The sequence below is a fragment of the Halichoeres trimaculatus genome, unplaced genomic scaffold, assembly GCF_033239565.1.
Source record: "Halichoeres trimaculatus isolate MK-OKI-2021-1 unplaced genomic scaffold, fHalTri1.1 fHalTri1_scaffold_18, whole genome shotgun sequence".
NCBI classification, from domain to species: Eukaryota; Metazoa; Chordata; class Actinopteri; order Labriformes; family Labridae; genus Halichoeres; species Halichoeres trimaculatus.
Genome location: NW_027437196.1, coordinates 15,842,723 through 15,859,648, shown reverse-complemented (window position 1 = coordinate 15,859,648; position 16,926 = coordinate 15,842,723). Strand labels below are relative to the sequence as shown.

The 16,926-nt window shown below is 38.5% G+C and overlaps 2 protein-coding genes across 5 annotated transcripts in view; both read right to left on the bottom strand.

The window, feature by feature from the left end:
• Window positions 1-155: 155 nt before the first annotated feature.
• timm21 (translocase of inner mitochondrial membrane 21) lies at window positions 156-2,699 on the bottom strand. The gene is made up of 6 exons (XM_074693648.1): window positions 2,166-2,699; window positions 1,882-1,944; window positions 1,673-1,770; window positions 1,429-1,502; window positions 1,036-1,141; window positions 156-834 (listed from the first exon to the last, which is right to left on the bottom strand). The coding sequence occupies exons 1-6, from the start codon at window positions 2,470-2,472 to the stop codon at window positions 733-735; spliced, it is 750 nt and encodes a 249-aa protein (XP_074549749.1). The 5' UTR covers window positions 2,473-2,699; the 3' UTR covers window positions 156-732.
• A 1,387-nt stretch (window positions 2,700-4,086) lies between these two features.
• The window catches only part of neto1l (neuropilin (NRP) and tolloid (TLL)-like 1, like), a 101,799-nt gene continuing 88,959 nt past the window's right edge, over window positions 4,087-16,926 (bottom strand). Inside the window, exons 9-12 of one of the 4 annotated variants that reach the window (XM_074693666.1) lie at window positions 13,397-13,510; window positions 9,275-9,902; window positions 8,350-8,424; window positions 4,087-4,782 (exon numbers count right to left, since the gene is read on the bottom strand). In XM_074693666.1, the coding sequence (XP_074549767.1) occupies window positions 8,364-8,424; window positions 9,275-9,902; window positions 13,397-13,510 (803 nt within the window). In that variant the 3' untranslated portion in view covers window positions 4,087-4,782; window positions 8,350-8,363. Of the gene's footprint in view, window positions 6,649-8,349; window positions 8,425-9,274; window positions 9,903-13,396; window positions 13,511-16,926 lie in introns of all 4 variants that reach the window. The other 3 variants (XM_074693667.1, XM_074693665.1, XM_074693668.1) reach the window with 3 other exon arrangements.

Here is a 16,926-nt window from a genome sequence, read left to right as displayed (position 1 = left end):
AATGTATACAACTGAACAAAAAAAAATCCCGGAGGTCATATCAGGTTCTTCCTGTCTCTTTGTTCTTTATCTCCATCTGGTGGTCAATGTTTGAAAGTGCAATCTACCATTTCAATAGACAACCAAAGACAGACTTGAAAAAAACATCAACAAAAGGATTGAAGTAAATTAACAGTCAGGGTAGCAAAATTTTGTTTATGGAACTTTTAAGCAGAAAACAGAGAATTTAAAGGTTCAACAAACTTGACAATGTTTGAAACTACATTTCATGGGAAAAAGTTTTTTCTATAGCCACAAAAGCCCTCAAAAACCATATGTATTGTGTAATGTAATAGTCAAATGATAACCATTTACAAATCAGTGAGGTTTCAAAGTTTGATCCAAAACCTAAGAAGCATTGATACTGTGTCTTTTATTTCTCTTTGTACAAAAGAAAGATACATTTTTGTTATTAAACAACTGAATCTTTTTTTTTTGAATGTGTACGTATCACTCATCATGACACAGGAATTCATAACCATTTTTGGTGGAAGAGGCTGAGCTTTGCTAAGCTTTTCACCAACTGGTGAGCAGTTTGGTGGTGCCATGAAGGTAAAACTGCTAATGTCTGACATAACAGCATTGTAATACTTAAGTGAAATTAAACCAGTAAAAATCTTTGGCTGCTCATCCACCACAAACCAGAAGTTTAGAAACACAAATGCTTTTTCACTAACAACACTTATGAGCTCTTCATATGTCTTTTCGGTTATCTTCCACAATGATGGTTCGTCTCGGGTAGGTATCTATGTCCACAAAGATGTACCGGAACTCATATTTCCCAGTTTCAAGATTCTGAAAAAAAAACAAAAAAAAAGAAAAGTTAGGAGTTTTTTTTACTGACATAAAAATAACTTACAAATTATGTCTGCGGTCATATTGTTTTTGGAGATCATTTATAAGCTTGAAAAGAATATAGTTCAGCTGATCACAAACACCAGCACTTTGGTGGATTAACTTTATTTAATTTACTGCATAACAGCAGAGATAACCAACCTCCTTTGATTCTGAATGGACAGTTCCCTTAAGGCCTGGCTCTGAGCCTTCAATGTAAAACTTCAGCTGCATGTGCTTCCGACCGTCCTTTGTGTACTCCATGTGACTACAAGGGCAACACAAACAAATAAAGAGAAATTAGTGTGAAATCTAAGCCGTACTACAGCACTGATTTTTGATTAAATACTGTAAGGTACTGTGCACTATTTAAACCAAAAACCCAAGAAAAGTCTTCTTCTATCAATAGCAAAGAACCAAGCATAATACAATTTCAGTTGCTCACAAGTATAACATGTAGGTCTATGACAATCATATTGTGCTTTAGCGGGAGAAAAATGGAACTACTATTAATATATCAAATACAAATAACCACCAGAGTTAATAATATCCAACCTGACTTGCTGCCTCCTTCCTCGGCGCGTAGTTTCCCCATAACACTTGATTGGCTCCCCAAATGCACCAATCACCTACATTTTCCAGAGATACACGTTTTAGAAAGAAATTATCAGCAGTGATAACACATTTACTTCCGATGTCACAGACTGCACAGTGCAAACAGCTGCAGAATTTTTAAAAAGGGAAATATTCTTGAGCATTTCACAACAGCTGTTGCACACAGTGATACTCTTTGGCTTACCTCTGGGTCCAACCTGACTTTGTTGAAGGCTTTACCATAAACCTTATTTGGACTTGAGGAAGAAAACAGCTCTTGGAAAACCACATATAACAGCCCCCCTAAAACATGATAGCACAGACCAACTCATATAAGATGCTGGTTCTGTTTCTTGCTGTCGAAAATGTGCTTTTTTGTGATGGGAACACTTAAAATCATGAAGAATTGGTTACCTGTCACTCCAAGGCCGACGAGGATAATGATCAGGTAGGTGAAGTCTCTGCCTGCTGCTTTTACTGTAATTATACAAGATGTAACTCAGTAATAATACACCTGTTAAATGTCAACAAACACTTTGCATTATATCTTCTTGTCATTCACATATAATGTCTTGTACGTTATGGCTTCATACCGTGTCTTGCAAACATACATAACTGTATAGAAAGTACTTGAAACTGCCACTGGAATAACATGCCCCTGTTGTCTTACATTTGTCATGCATTTATCTGTTATTTACCTTTCTGAGCAGCTGAGGCTTTTGGACTCCCACTCTGATTCCTGCTCACGGACCTGTCTCTCTCCTCTGGGCTGGTTTTGTTTCTGTCTGAGGAGTTGAGAGAAAATCCTCTGCGTCTCTGCGCCTGAATGAAGCAGCTCAGGGCTGGGACAGAAGAGGGAGCCTCTCCTCTCTTGTGGATGGTCAGTCTGGATACTGTTGACACCGTCCTGTGTGTGTGGACGAGAAGGCACTTTTGCACGGAGGACTGTGTTGCAGTCTGATGTAGATTCCGGTGCAGGGCTCTCAATATCTGGATGTAAGCCATGGTAATGTCCTCTGTGAGTTAGCTTTACAGCAGTGAATCTCATACACGGCTAGTTAGCCGATATGTAGCAGTGAGCTAAGCTATAAACGCTACAGTAGCCTATGGTAGGCTCTTAAAATACGCACTGTACAACATAAATGCACTGCTTACAGTACGAACTCAACTATACTACACGGGGGTGTCATTCATGTTTACCGTGGTCAATGGATTCTCATGGCGCATCCTGTTGTCGTCACGTTACGTTCACAGGCTTCATGGGAAACTGAGTTTTTTTAAATGACAGAAAACTTCTCACAAAAGTATTTAGTATGATTACAGAGTATTTCCATTTTATAAAGGCTTTATTCTGATGTCCTAAATAAGCTTTTTTTTCTTTTTGTTCTTCTTCTTTTTTTTTTTTTTTAAATAAAAATCAGCTTTGATGACGTTTACCGGTATATTGAGTTAAGGCACTAATACAAACTCGAAATGCACCCTTTTTTTGTTATTATTATTATTATTTTTTACCATTATCCATCAAAAAATTCCAGCTGTGTTTATGATATCTCTAGACAACAAAGCTTGTTTTAAATCTATCATTTCACAATCTACTCATTATCAATATTGCTTTCACTGTTCAGGTCTGGAGCTAATCCCAGCAGGAGGCAGCTGGGGCTCACTATTGACAGGTTGCCAGCCTATAACAGGACTGATTAATAGACTGGTAACCAGTCACACTGATATACAATAAGTTGTATTTATACAAACAGCAAGAGGCAATATAAAAGCAAGTATTCATTACTTACTTTAAGACTTAATATGAGCCTCACTTTGCTGACAAGTCCAGAAAAATGCTGTATTCCAAGATATCAACAGACAAAATGGCCCCTGAACTACTTGTACTGAGTAAAAAAAACAGCCATGGAGAAATTTTTTTGTTTAGGTTTAATGAAACTTTTTTTTTTTCAAGAAACTTCAAGGAACAGACACCAACGCCATGTTGGAAAAGCTTCTCCTGCTGTGCTGTGTGCAGACAGGATCCAGGAGACAGAGACTGAACATACTGCTGAAGAAGCTCAGTCCTGGACCCTGTGGTGGTGGAGGCTGGCTGAACTGGAGAATGATGGACAAGCTGTCAGCATCTATTTTCTTATGGACCTTTTTGCACTTTCTATACACTTTCTTACTTTGTTTTCTTGATTGCTGCTGTGACTTCAATTGTGTTGTACTTATCACAATGACAATAAAGTTCTATTCTATTCAACTTGACAAGAGAACACAATCTTCACAAGCAACACATGTGCCGTTCTTGTTTTTTAACATAGCTTTGGACTGGTAAATGTGGCCAATATTAAGTCTAACAAGTTATTACTTTTTTTCCCCCCTAAAAATAAGACAAGAACACTTGGCTAGGTTTCAGCTTTTGCAGTGCACCTTTAGGCAATTTAGAGTGACCGATAACCTGGGCTAACAAAATGTATCTCTACTTTACAACCAGGAGTTGTCCAGATTGTTTAAATCAAGCTTCCTTTGAGTGTGATGCGGCCTTGAGCAAGTAAAAGCAGACTTTACAGACAGAATCAATAATCAGAATTAAATCAGTAAACATTAGTTTATTGAAAAAGTTCTCTCCAGCATTTTCATAATGTTATCAAAGAAATGTGCAAACAGGTTAAAAAACACAATGGAGTGTGACAGAGAGAAGGACAGAGAGACAAATTAGGTTTATAAATCAGAGAAAGTGAAAGAAGAGTAAATAAAGGTTAGTGGATGAGAAGAATCATGTATGCACCTAGTTATAAAGTTAAACATGACTTTATTTCCAACATTCAGTCGTTCCATCATGTCAACAAAACAACCTGGATATCTACTGTAAAGACACAAAAATAAGAAACAGGATGTAAAACCAGCAGCTGAAATATGCAATTTCATATCGTAATGGTTACATGAAAATGCTTTAAAAAACCTGATTCTGTTTTTCTTTTCTCCATGAACAACTTTACATTAAAGGTACGCTATTTTTCCATAACCAAAGTTTCAGTCCCATGTCTGAAGTGAGCAGAGAGTCCCATGGCTCATCAACCCGAGTCACGTGGGGAGCACAGGAAGGGAAAATGCACCTCTGCAGTCCAAAGAATAGAAGAAAATCTTGATGCAAACACCACAAACCTTTATTTTTTTTAAGTCAAAGATGTTTCTCATCACAACACTCTACATTTGTAAAGTTACTCAGGACAACAGTTCGTTCAAGATGCAAGGGAGAGAAACCTTATCTCTGAATGCTGTCAAACTTGGCAAGATGCAGAGGAATGATGCATCTGTCTGATGTATCTGCAGAGAAATGAAAACACTATTACTTTTAATCTGTTCCGGGTCCTCTCCTCTTCTCATATGCTGCCTGCCTGGACTGTTTGTGATCAAAGTGGTTCTGACTTACCTATTTACAGAGATGTCTACTTCTATTTATAAACTGGTAGAGGACTGTGTGTGTGTGTGTGAGTATGCGCAGGAGAGAAACAGGGTAAAGAAAAGAGAAAGGTGGATGTATGTGCGAGCAGTTTTGAACCTATAAATATCTAAATAAAGTGTCAGAGTAATTGTGAAAGTGAAAGACAAGCACAGACAGCAGTGTGATGTGTGTATATAAAAGAAACATTTTATTCAGTATCAGCAGAAAGATGCTTCTGTGGACGATTGTGTGTATGGAAGAAAACAGAGTGAAGAGCATGGATGTAAATAATACATACATGACATTCAGTACAGAAAAAATGTACACACAGATGGCAAATACAATAAAAACTGACAGTAAGAAAAAACAGACAATGACAGAGCGCAAGACAAAAGAAGTCATAAGCAAGTGTGCGAGTTGTATGTTAATGCCATTGTGCTCACAACTTTTACTTTTGTCTCTTGACACAGAACTCAGACAACAAACCCAGGAAGCAAAATTGCTAAAGTATGAGTTTAATCTGTCTGTCACTAAATTTGTCCATTACAGGAGGAATAACATATCTCCCTGTCTAGAATTCATTCTATTGCCTTGTTTTTGTTTCTTTTTGTTGTAAAATCAGCCTCAATAAATACCTTAACATCCATAAACACATGACTGTGAGACACGGATATGTGACACTATAAGGACACATTAAAAAAAAAAACAGAAAATCTACTGATCAAAATCAACAAAAACAAAGAAATATAAAGCTTTATTATTATCATTATTATTATTATTTTTAATTTTACAAAGCTTCAGTAAAATCAGCCCTGAAAAGTCACTGGAATAACTGTAAAAACTGTCATCCTTTCAGTTAGCCCTAGTAAAAAAGTTTTTATTCTGATACAAAGATATTAAGCTCCTACAGTAGAAGAGAGAAGACAAACAGACGTGAAGTAAATACATTGCCAATCAAAACAGAAAACTAAAAAAGAAGCTTGTGAAAAGTGTTAGTCATAATATTTTAAAGGGATTTTGTTCCAAACAGAAAATGCTGAGATTAAATGCGTGTGATCTTCTTTTCCATACGGCTAAGCTAACTGATGACATGCAATGCCATAAATTTCTATGATGCTTGTTCTGTTAATCTTTTTGTGACTTCTGTGTTAGTACATGGGGCTTTTAATTTCCTAATGTTAGTCTGTTAATATTCTATGGATATGATCTAGGCATGCACGAACCAGTGGGCCTTTTATTGTCAGCCAAATGAAAATCTTTCTGGTTATTCTACTGTGTTAGATTTATTTAGGGTAGTTATTAATTAATTCAGGTTTCCTCTAGGAAAACCTTTCTAAAAATGACAAACTGCAAGCATCTATGATAAGCCATTAAAATAATATGTTGGCTATTATTTGAAAGAATACATGCTTAAAAATTAACTCCAATATGTTTGATCAGCAGTGAAAGATTTGTGAAAATGACAAATGTTTTAGCTAATATACCAAATTTAAAGTTTCAGTAATGAATAGTCAAGATCATTGCAAAGGTCCTTTTGTGACTTGTTTTCAGTAATTTCACAGCACTGCAGCTGGGGTTTTTTCATCTAGTCCCACACACAAATTCAGTGTATTGTCAGCAAAGTGTCCCTTCATCATCATCATCATCAGCAGCAGCAGCATCATGCTGGTGTAAATCTCCGCTCCGCTTTGTCATATTTCAGTGACGCCCGTTCATACTGATCCAGGATTGCACTATTCTCAAGAAGTCTACATGATGGAGACAATGCAACATAATGTAGAACATATGCCAACACACACACACACACACACACACACACACACACACACACACACACACACACACACACACACACACACACACACACACACACACACACACACACACACACACACACAACAGGACAGCACATTGATTCACGCTAAAGACGAAAAAACAGAGTAGCACTTTATGTGACCGCTCCATTACATACAAGCCTGAAGCTGCAAACATTAATTTCTACTTTATATATGTTTCATCTATTAATTAGCTCAAGTTTTTTGATTAATCCATCTTGATTTTATTGTTACATATGTTGTTTTTACTGCAGCCTCTTGCAAGCAAAGTCATGGAGCAATCACATTAACTGTTACACACAGGCATAAATGTGGCTCACAGTTAACCAAACACAATCAAATGCTACAAGTGACAGAAATCATGCAAAACTACAGAATCATTTTCATATAAGAATGTGTTCTTTAACTATTTTTAAAGACCTCAGTTATCTCAGTTCACCAAATTTACATGGCTGCTGTTGAGCTCTTAGGTCAAGCTCAGGGTGAGAAGCTAAAATGCTGCCATAATGTTCTACTAGCTTGTTTAAAGGTTGCTTATTGTATAAGTGTTTAAGTGTTAAAAAACACACACCTACTTTTTTATTAGTTGGTGTTAGAAAATAAAATTCACCAGCTACTAGCTTACAATTATACTGGCTTGAAAGTAGTTGTTTGATTGAGAAAAATCAATGTTATTGTGTTACTTTTTGCCTGATGTGCTCCAGCAAAGTGTGATGTAGTGCTGACATGCTAGCTAATTGGTACTGGCTAATTTGCCCATATTTTGTTAGTAACTAGTTACAGAACTCATTTGAGACCTAGCATCCTAAAGTTAGTGCTGTGCTGAAGAATGACAGTAACAAAGTGGGTATCTGTTTTAGCTTTGCTAACTTGATGAGCCATTCAGCTAAGCTGCTGAGCTAACAAACACTGTTAGCAAGAGCCAGTGTTTGCCTTTAGCCTTAGCCGTTGATGCAATTTAAGTCACTCTCTATCTGTCTGAATTTCCATTTGTCTGTCAAGAGGTAAAGATAATTGATGGATATGCTCATATGCTAAAAAAGCTGAAACTATCTGTAGAGTAAATTTGAGCTAATCCCCTTTAGCATGATGTTATAGCAAGCTAGCTGCTGTGTGAGTTACATCTATGTGCAGCTTTTTGAGCTTCATTTGGAGATGTTTCTACTCTCCTTTGTGCTTTAATGTGAATTTAAAAACTTATCTTCACACAACTAATGTAATTTCACTTCTGTATGCCTACAGGGAGAAAGTGCACATGTTAAACATTTTAATTCAATAACAGATTAAACTCAAGATGAGTGAAAGAAAAAAAAAAGGACCATGCTTATGAGTAACCACTGAGTGACACAATGTATGACCTCAGGAGGACATACAGTAAACTCAAGCATCACAAAGACTTCGAACAAACTCAGTAGGAGGGCAAGATGGCTGCAAGCAGGAAAACCATCTGGGTGAAAATGAGCAATAATCAAAACATGAAAGTAATTAAACTAATACCCGCGCAAAAGTCACATCAAAAGAAAAAAATCAAAACTTACATCAAAGTATATACTGACTGGGCAAATGATGACTCACAACATATAGAGATGTTGATTGTTGGATAGGGGTGCTTACCTTGAGATTGTCTCTTAGACCCTAGTTGTGTTGTACTCTGATTCATGTTTGCTCAAAGAGCCAATGAGGCAGAACCTGAAATGTCACGCCTCTTTCATTTAATGTCAAATTCTTTTTGCATAGAGAGGTCAGAATGCATAATGTGCTACCACATCACAGCAATAAACGTTTCTAGTCTCTGGGAGCTTTGCATGCAAACTTGTAGAAAATTAACCAACAGTCAGGGAGAACAGTCTGGAAAGGGCAGACAGAAAGTGCATGCAGAAGTAGGGTGGTACCTATTTTTAGACAAAATAAACCTTCATATTGTGTTTCTGTAAACATGTAGGGCTACTTTTCAAGCAGTCAAGGTGCTAGCACAGAGTAAAATACCTATACTTCTTGATATAAAATCTTCATGCCAAAACATTTAGCTTTTAAATGGGGGCCATTTTATTAGTATCAAAGCTAAACATAGAAATGCAAAATGTGCACAAGTTCAATTAAATTAATCATTAGTTTGAGGCACCACTTGAAGCCCTTTTGTTAACGGCTCAAATCAGACTGAAATAAAGTGAACATTTGATAAAATTGGGTCTTTTTATGCTCTAAGACCTCATCAAAACTTTGCAGTTAAATAAGGTAATGAGCTGTAAATCACCATTTCAGGGAAATATGGAGTGGGACACTTGACATGTTTAGAAAACTGGCATGCAGGATCATAATTTAGCCCTTGTTCAAAACTAAAATGAATTTCTAATGATAAGAAGAGGAGGAGGAAGAAGAATTAATGCAAAAAAATCTTATAATATTTTCAAAATAAAAGAGAATTAGAGAAAGAACCAAGCAAACATAAGAGGAAAAAAAATAAATGTAAGTATTCCACACACATTCCAAACATCCCAATAGGTGTTGACTTCCTCATCAGAAATCTATGGATACTGACCGCTGTACTGCCTTTTCGTGGCGTGAAAGCCGGTGGCTGGTGGTGGGAACTTCATCCAGGTCATCATCCAGGTCACATCCAGTGTCTGCAGCATCTTGCGAGTAGCTGTGCTTCATGACCAAGATGCTCCTGCGGTTTCCTGTGGTCGGCAGCAAGGGCCGCACCGACATAGGCGGCTGCGGAAGGTCCGTGAGGAGGGTGGCGGCTGCCGTGTCTCGAGCACTCAAGTTCCCCCGGCTGCCTCGTCCACTGAGTGACAGCTGGGATATGTGGGCAGAGCCCGGGTTGGAGGAGGAGCCACAGTGGTGGTCATGGACGCAGCGGGAGGAGGCACGGCGGAGGGCGTGGTAGTTCTCAAAGTCTTCAGCCAAGTCGACTAAGTCTGCTGAGGTGGCTGCAGCTGCGGTGGCGCTCCGTAACGTACACAGCTCGTAATGAGGCGGCTCGAAGACCTCCTGGAACATGGTGGGGTCAAAGTCCTCACGCCGCAGGATGTACTTTTTACGTGGCTGCTTGATCTGGACAATGACGGAGACAATGAGGAGGATGAGGACGATGCAACAGGTGACGCCAATGATAGTTCCATTTGTGTTGTTCAGGTTGTCGAGGATGTTGGCTTTCCTTTTTTCTGTGAAGTGGAAAGAAAACAGAACAGGGAAAATCACCATAGAGCCACAATTAAAATACGTCATGAAGAGCAACTGTACTTCCTATCACTAGAGTTGGCCTTTTTCCCAATGAACCTGATAGATAGTGACCTTATAATCGCATCTTGACAACGAGTTGGTAAGATCTGAGGTTTGGCGCTGAAAGGAATGCCAGGCGAAGAAACACAGGCTAAGAAAAAGGGACTGAAAAGACATTTTTGGCAACAGTTTAAAGAGTCAAATCTTCTTACAAATGGGCCTCATCATGCACACAGTGCAGGTCACAATAATCTTGAACAAAAAGGTGCAGATGGTTCATTGCTGCAGTCTCTTCATCACAAGGGAAACCACCAGAGGAGCACAGACTAACAGTGTGTAAAGAGCCATGAGATGTGTGACATTTAAATGCTGAATGAACATGTAGTGCAGCACGCTGCGCCTCAATGACACTGAATGGTTACACTGAGAAGTGTAACGGAGAAAGGGATAAAGCCTGACATTTCACCACTAATGAGGACAAATGTTGGCACTGTGGTGGTCTCATGCTATACTAGAGCGGAGACAAGGCGGAGGATGGAGTAACAGGGAGAGAAACATGGCCTCTTCTTGCCGAGTTCTGCACAGTTTTAATCTCAGGCAGTTGGGCGGGAAGGTAACTCAGTCTGAATGAGGAATCAGTCATGCAGGATTCAATTATACTTAATTAATTCAATTTGTCACTCGTTCTGGTTAAAGCCTCCGAGTTTCAGTGCTGCATGCTGCACAGGCGACTGTGAGTGCAGATTCTGTCTGAAAGAATAGTAGCTACAGGAGTGGAAATGTATTGCATTAAAGGAGTTAAAGAAGAGAAAGTGCACCAGGTTATAAGGTGCTGATGCATTTGTTTGGAAGAAAAACACAGTAGAACACATCTTAACTCTTAGCCATGCACAACAGTTTAATTAACATCACAACCATGTTTATATAGTGCCGTGGGAGTTTCAAAGCTACAGAGCCAAGGGAAAGTATAGATCTTATCTTACTTTATGGACTTGGAGGCGGTCTCGAGTCATGAAAGGTCAGGGAAAAGACAGCTAATTATTTTGCTATATAATGCAAAGAAGACAGACTTAAGACCAGAGTTCACACATCACAGCTAATTATTATTGGCAGTATATACGCAGATGCTGCGTTGAAGGGAAACTCAGATGGAAGTTTTGCTTAAGTATGCTGGAGCTGCCAAAAGCTAAAACCGAGGGATCAATGTATAGATCCAGTGTCTCTTTAAGCCTCAAGTGCAGTGAGAAATGGAGTTAGTAAGAATTAATGACATAGCATCATAAAGTCAACAAGTACACAAAACTGTATTGACAAGGAGTGGAGGCAGTATAATTTTATTATGTAATATATTGTGCATAAAAAGAATCAAACCTAAGTCAGTGAAAGAGAGGTTTGTTACTCTGGAAGACAAGATTGTAGATTCCTCAATAATGTACCTTAGTTTGTTATTTAAGACACTGATATACTGTCTATGGCTATTACTTAATCAGTCTAGAAATATCTCCTGTTCAGCCCTGTTTTTCTCACTAACCTTCCAAGAAACAACCATCTAACACCAACCTCCAGCACTCATCACTGTAGAGGTACAGTAAGCTTTCAAGCTTAGACTAATCAAACTACTCAGTATCTGTACTGCATTTATGCTTTTGAGAGTATTCTAGCGTAAGCTCACACTACAACTCATGGGCAGGAGTATTAGCAGTAGTAACACTCCTGCCATAAAGCCATTGAGCAGTTGATATGGACAAGTTTTGACCTGATTGTGATTTCCATCCAAACTCAGATTGGAAGACACATCCATGCAGCTCATAAACACACTTAAACCCTCAGTTGGACAGGTACATCATAGATTCCCATTCCTTTTAGACTGAGCATCAAACTAAGTTAAGCCTAGTTCGCTGCAATAACTGTACTAATGAAAAAAAGAGGACTTAAACACAATGCAGCCCAATAATATTTTCATATCACTACAGCCTATGAATGTGAGGATCATTTCTATGAGATGTATTTATTTTTTAACTTTGGATTCTAGCCCCACTCAAATTAATGGGAGAGATGTAGTTTTTGACTCATACTGCAGCCAGCCACCAGGGGGAGCAGTTTTTGTGGTGACCATACATCAAGCCAAGCTAGATGATGCCAATTTTTTTACAGTCTATGGTTACATGCACTGGAGACAACAGTGGGCCTGTCAAGAGGGTGCTTCCTCTGGAACTGCACATCTACTGTGATGAATGCACATCGAGCCGGTGAAACAGACAGCTCGTCTGCCAAGTGACCCAGACTGCACACAACCATGACAACCTTGTTGTTGGACATTCAGAGACATTTTAACATTTTTGGTCCTCTGCACATCAATACTGCTAAATTACTGAACAATGCCCTGAAATTTGCAGCCTTTCAAAATGTCAACATTCAAATTTTCCTTTCTTGTTGGAACATCCTGTCAAAGACTGACCATTTTTGGTTGAAGCAACCACGATTCATTGAGAAGAGGTGTTCATCACAGATTCTAAGCTACATGAATCACCAAAGTTTTAACAGCATTTGTCATCATAAATTACAAATAGGTTAGACAACATGCCTTATCTAAATGCCTTCAGTTTTGTCTCCAAATGAAGCCAAATCCCAGCCGCCAATGTAAGTGAACTAGAGCAGACAATCTACGTCATCCTCAAATATATCTTCATCTGGAGAAATTTTCTTGAAATGTATCAGATCTACAAATTCAAAAACATGCCAATTCAAAAGCAAACACATCAGCGGAAGTGTACTGCGAAGGAATGAGAATACTTAAAAAAAAAAAAAAAAGACAGCCTTGTTTAAGCACATGCAACAAGTCTCTCCTACTTGTGAAGACTGGTCTACCACCATATACCAGTCACCTCTTTTTCAATTAATTTCCACCTCTTTAAATTGTAATCAAGAGAAAATACAATGCTACTGTCAGATTCCATTATTTCAAGAAGAAGGACTAGTGGCAAAAATGCAGTCAGTGCATTTTGAAAGAGAAAAAAGGCTCCAACTTGACAAAAAAACTTTTTATAAACCGATAATACATTTTACAACAAAAGATTTATCTGTTGTTCTTGCTGGGAGAAAAGTCAAATTGATTACATTTTGGGACAACTAGTGGTTGCTTGGGATAATTTGTGTCATATTTCATTCAGCTATAAAAAACAGTAAGTGCAGCTAAACAGCACCAACTGTCACTGGAGCATTAATAAAAATGTCCCCAGAACTACAGATCACAGAATCAGTGAGAATAGTAGTAGAAGTGTGTCAGGCTAAGAGCTGAAGCACAAGGCAAATCTCCTCCAGCTTATTGATGGATCTGACTCACTGTTGCCATCTGTGGTGCTGAAAACTAAGCATTGCCTTTCACATGGTCTCTCTCCATGGTGCTGAAACCCTCAGTGCAGATCTGAATGCTTACCTTTACACTGGTTCTCATCCCAGGGGTAGACACAGTTCTGCATGCCGTTGCACACCAGCGTGTTGTTTATGCACATGTTACTGTGACAGAAGAAGGCATCTGCATCACATGGAGCTGGAGAAAGGAAAGGATAAATAAAAGAAAAAGAGATCAGAGACACCAAATTTAATTCCAGCTCATTCTTACAGGTCGTAAAAAACTGAAGTAATGTCCAATCACTGACAAAAGTTATAATATTGGGCATTTGGTTCAGCTGCAGCACAAATCAGCATTTGAAGCAGAGATAAGAAAAAGATCCAGTGTGCCAGATTCTTCAGGAAATAAATTTGGACAGGCATTACTCACATCAGAACCTGTTCCCCCTGAACCCATCTGTTCTTCATGAATTTTCATCCGTACCCTCCCCTTCAAACATTTGCAGAGACAACTTGTGGAAATGACTGGGTTTCCTGTGTCTGTGCCCTCTGTTTGAGTTATATCTGGAAAGAAACTCATGACATGATAAAGCAAATTCTCCCTTTGTTGGAGAAAGTTATTTGTCCTTACCGTCCTGATCCACACAGATCTTAACAGAACCATACACATGAGTATGTCCTCAAATAAATCACACACACACCTGTCCTCCCACAATGCTGATACCTCCACCTTCCAATGATGGTGGCATGAAAAGGAGAGTCCACTGCCAGCGAGACATGGCCATAAAACCTGTCTTATAATGTTACAAGCTCCATCGTAACATATATATTTATATGTTACGATGGGACCTACTGAATTTAGAACCAAGGTGCCCTTTCTCTCAAAAACCAATTAAACTAATGCATAAGCCTGCTGATTGGACAGTTTATTGCCTCCATGTTCCAGCATAGTGGGAAACATGAACATGACTTCATGACTACAGTGAAAATACTTTGACATGTTTAATCTACAGCATAAAACTGTCATTGTTTCTAATATTTCATGGGATTTATAAAGTAGTGGTTGATTTTTCTCATCATCAGTGGTTATATTACAGCAGGTGAGAGCAGATATAACATGTTGGTAGGCTTGGGTTTTGAGAAGAACCCTTTACGTACACCTGTATTTCACATATGTTGCATTTGAATCAAAATGCGATCATATGTCTATTTGAAGGTCTTGTATTTTCTGATAAATGGAGTGACACACTTTCCTACTGTGGCAGTCTATTTGAGCTGTAAGATTACATTGCTGTCATTCCCACTGTTGCTCTGAAATGGCAGACTCCTGCTAGAGAGTTCAAGATGTAATAAAGTTTTAACCAATACAATATGAGTTGTCTAAACCTGTTGTTTGATTGTTGTTAGGAAATCTGTCAAAGTAAAAGAAAAAACATCCAGGTATAACTTCTGTGGCAACCTTAGAGGTACTCAGGTGGATAAAAAAGAGCTTTCGTTTTGATACCCTTTTTAGTAACAAAACCATCCTTCCTGCCCATCTCTTGAACTGCTTGACAATTAATTGATGTCTCTACTGCATTGGTAACCAAAAGAAGGCTTCATAACTCTGCCTCTGATTGCAAAAACTGAAATATATACAAGTTTTATGTGTTATTTATATCAAAAACATCCTATCAGAGTCAATATAAGTCAAATTCAACTGACGAGTCCAAGAGATGTCCTAATTCATGATCGCCTGAAGGTTTTGGAATGAGTAAATAACTTTCCAATGGGGTAAGAAAGATTTCTTTTTTTAATTAAGGAAACTTTACTAGATTTTTTTTCTTACTACATTTGCAGGTCTTCTCACTCTTTAACAGAAATCAGATGTCATTTTTGTGTTTTACTATCTTGAATTTGTCAGGTGAATGTGTTGCTAGGTGCTGCTCTGTTGGCTATTGCTGCATTTTGCAGAGTGGATTATTACTGTTTATGACTCATTTGTTGGTCATGGACACCAAACTTTTTGTGGCTTCAGTGATATTTTTTACTATTTTTTCTCCTGTGTTTGTCTGGAGATCCTTCATGTAACCATGGCCACAATGTTTACATGTGAACTCAGCTGTTAGCAGCCTGTAGCATATCAATGCTAACTGGTGTAAGGCCTGATGTCTTCCCACAAGGTGAGGAGAAGGAGGTGAGGACAACGTGCTGGTTCTCAGGTGAGAGCTAAGAAGTGACAACATGGACCTGTCCTTCTACCCATCGTTGTTGGGAACGTAAGATCTATCTCCAATAAGATGGACGAGCTAGCCGTGCTAACCCAGCAACAGAGGGAATACCAGAGGGCAGAGTAGCATCATGCTATTCATAGAAATGGCTAACTGAGCTAACATCAGACACCAACGCCACATTGGAAGAGCTTCACCTGCTGTGAGCTGACAGGATCTAGGAGCCAGAGATGGAGCATGACTGAAGAAGCTCAGTCCTGGACCCTGTGGAGGTGGAGGCTGGCTGAACTGGAGAATGATGGGCAAGCTGTCATCACCTATTTTATTTTGGACCTTTTTGCACTTTCTATACACTTTCTTACTTTTGTTTTCTTGATTGCTTCTGTGACTTCAATTTCGTTGTATTTGTTACAATCACAACAAAGTTCTATTCTATTCTATTCTATTCTATTCTATTCTATTCTATTCTATTCTATTCTATGTAGAGTCTGATAAGATATTTTTTTCTGGAAATAGACATAAACATTTGCATAGATTTCAGGAGTTGCAGTGCAGTTGTTGGTTAACTTGGCCAACTTTTCCTCCAATCTGATCCAAACGATCACAACACTCTCTCTCTTTTGTTGGTGCTGAAGCTGGCTGACAGGAACACTTCATTTACTCATCAACTGCACCATTCTCTGTTGTTGTTGAACAAATGCTGACATGAAAAAGTCATTCCACTGTTTGAAAATATAATTGCAGGGAATGACTGTTTCATACTTGGAAAAATATCAAAAATATGAAAGCAGGTTGCAGCCCCATATTGCTTAAATGAAAGCTATGTTGAGCTACAAAATCAAAAGAATAGTGGTAAAAGAAGAAAAGAAAAGAGCTCGGATCTTTGTAGTCACAAAAGGTTAGCAATCAAAAGCTAAAAAAAATAGACCAAAAGTACCTAAAAACTTCAAGGATTATGTAATTAAATGCTGTTCCTGTAAGTTATGTTGAGGTGGAGGACATTTAACGCAAACTGCTGGTTGTAAATTTCAAGTTTATTATTAGCCTTTTAAATCAGCTGTAATCTGCAATCAGTTGGCGTGCAAGGTGCTTATTTCAATTTCCACATGGTCTTTTGGAGGTGTATGAAAGGCCAAAGTTCTGAGAGGCCACTTTCATCTCTGTATTCCAAAGTTCCTAATGAATAGGTCCAAAAGTTATTTATCTGTCAGTGACATGTGCACATAATGGATGGCTTTATTTAGCTGTTCTCACCCTCACTCTCAGTCTGTAGGACTCTCATTCTCTCTTTATCTTTCTCTGGCACTGGGCACTAAAGCAGCTTGCCAGTGGTATGGCAGAACTGGGGACTCTGTGACAGTGTTACCACTGTGATGTATGGCTGTTTTCATCCCCGCACTTATCC

Excerpts from the sequence above, each read along its gene's own strand:
- timm21 (XM_074693648.1), bottom strand. The coding sequence starts at position 2,472 with ATGGCTTACATCCAGATATTGAGAGCCCTGCACCGGAATCTACATCAG. Across the intron at positions 1,771-1,881 it reads CGTCGGCCTTGGAGTGACAG|GGGGGCTGTTATATGTGGTT; the intron begins GTAACCAATTCT and ends ATCATGTTTTAG. Across the intron at positions 1,503-1,672 it reads AAGTCAGGTTGGACCCAGAG|GTGATTGGTGCATTTGGGGA; the intron begins GTAAGCCAAAGA and ends TGGAAAATGTAG.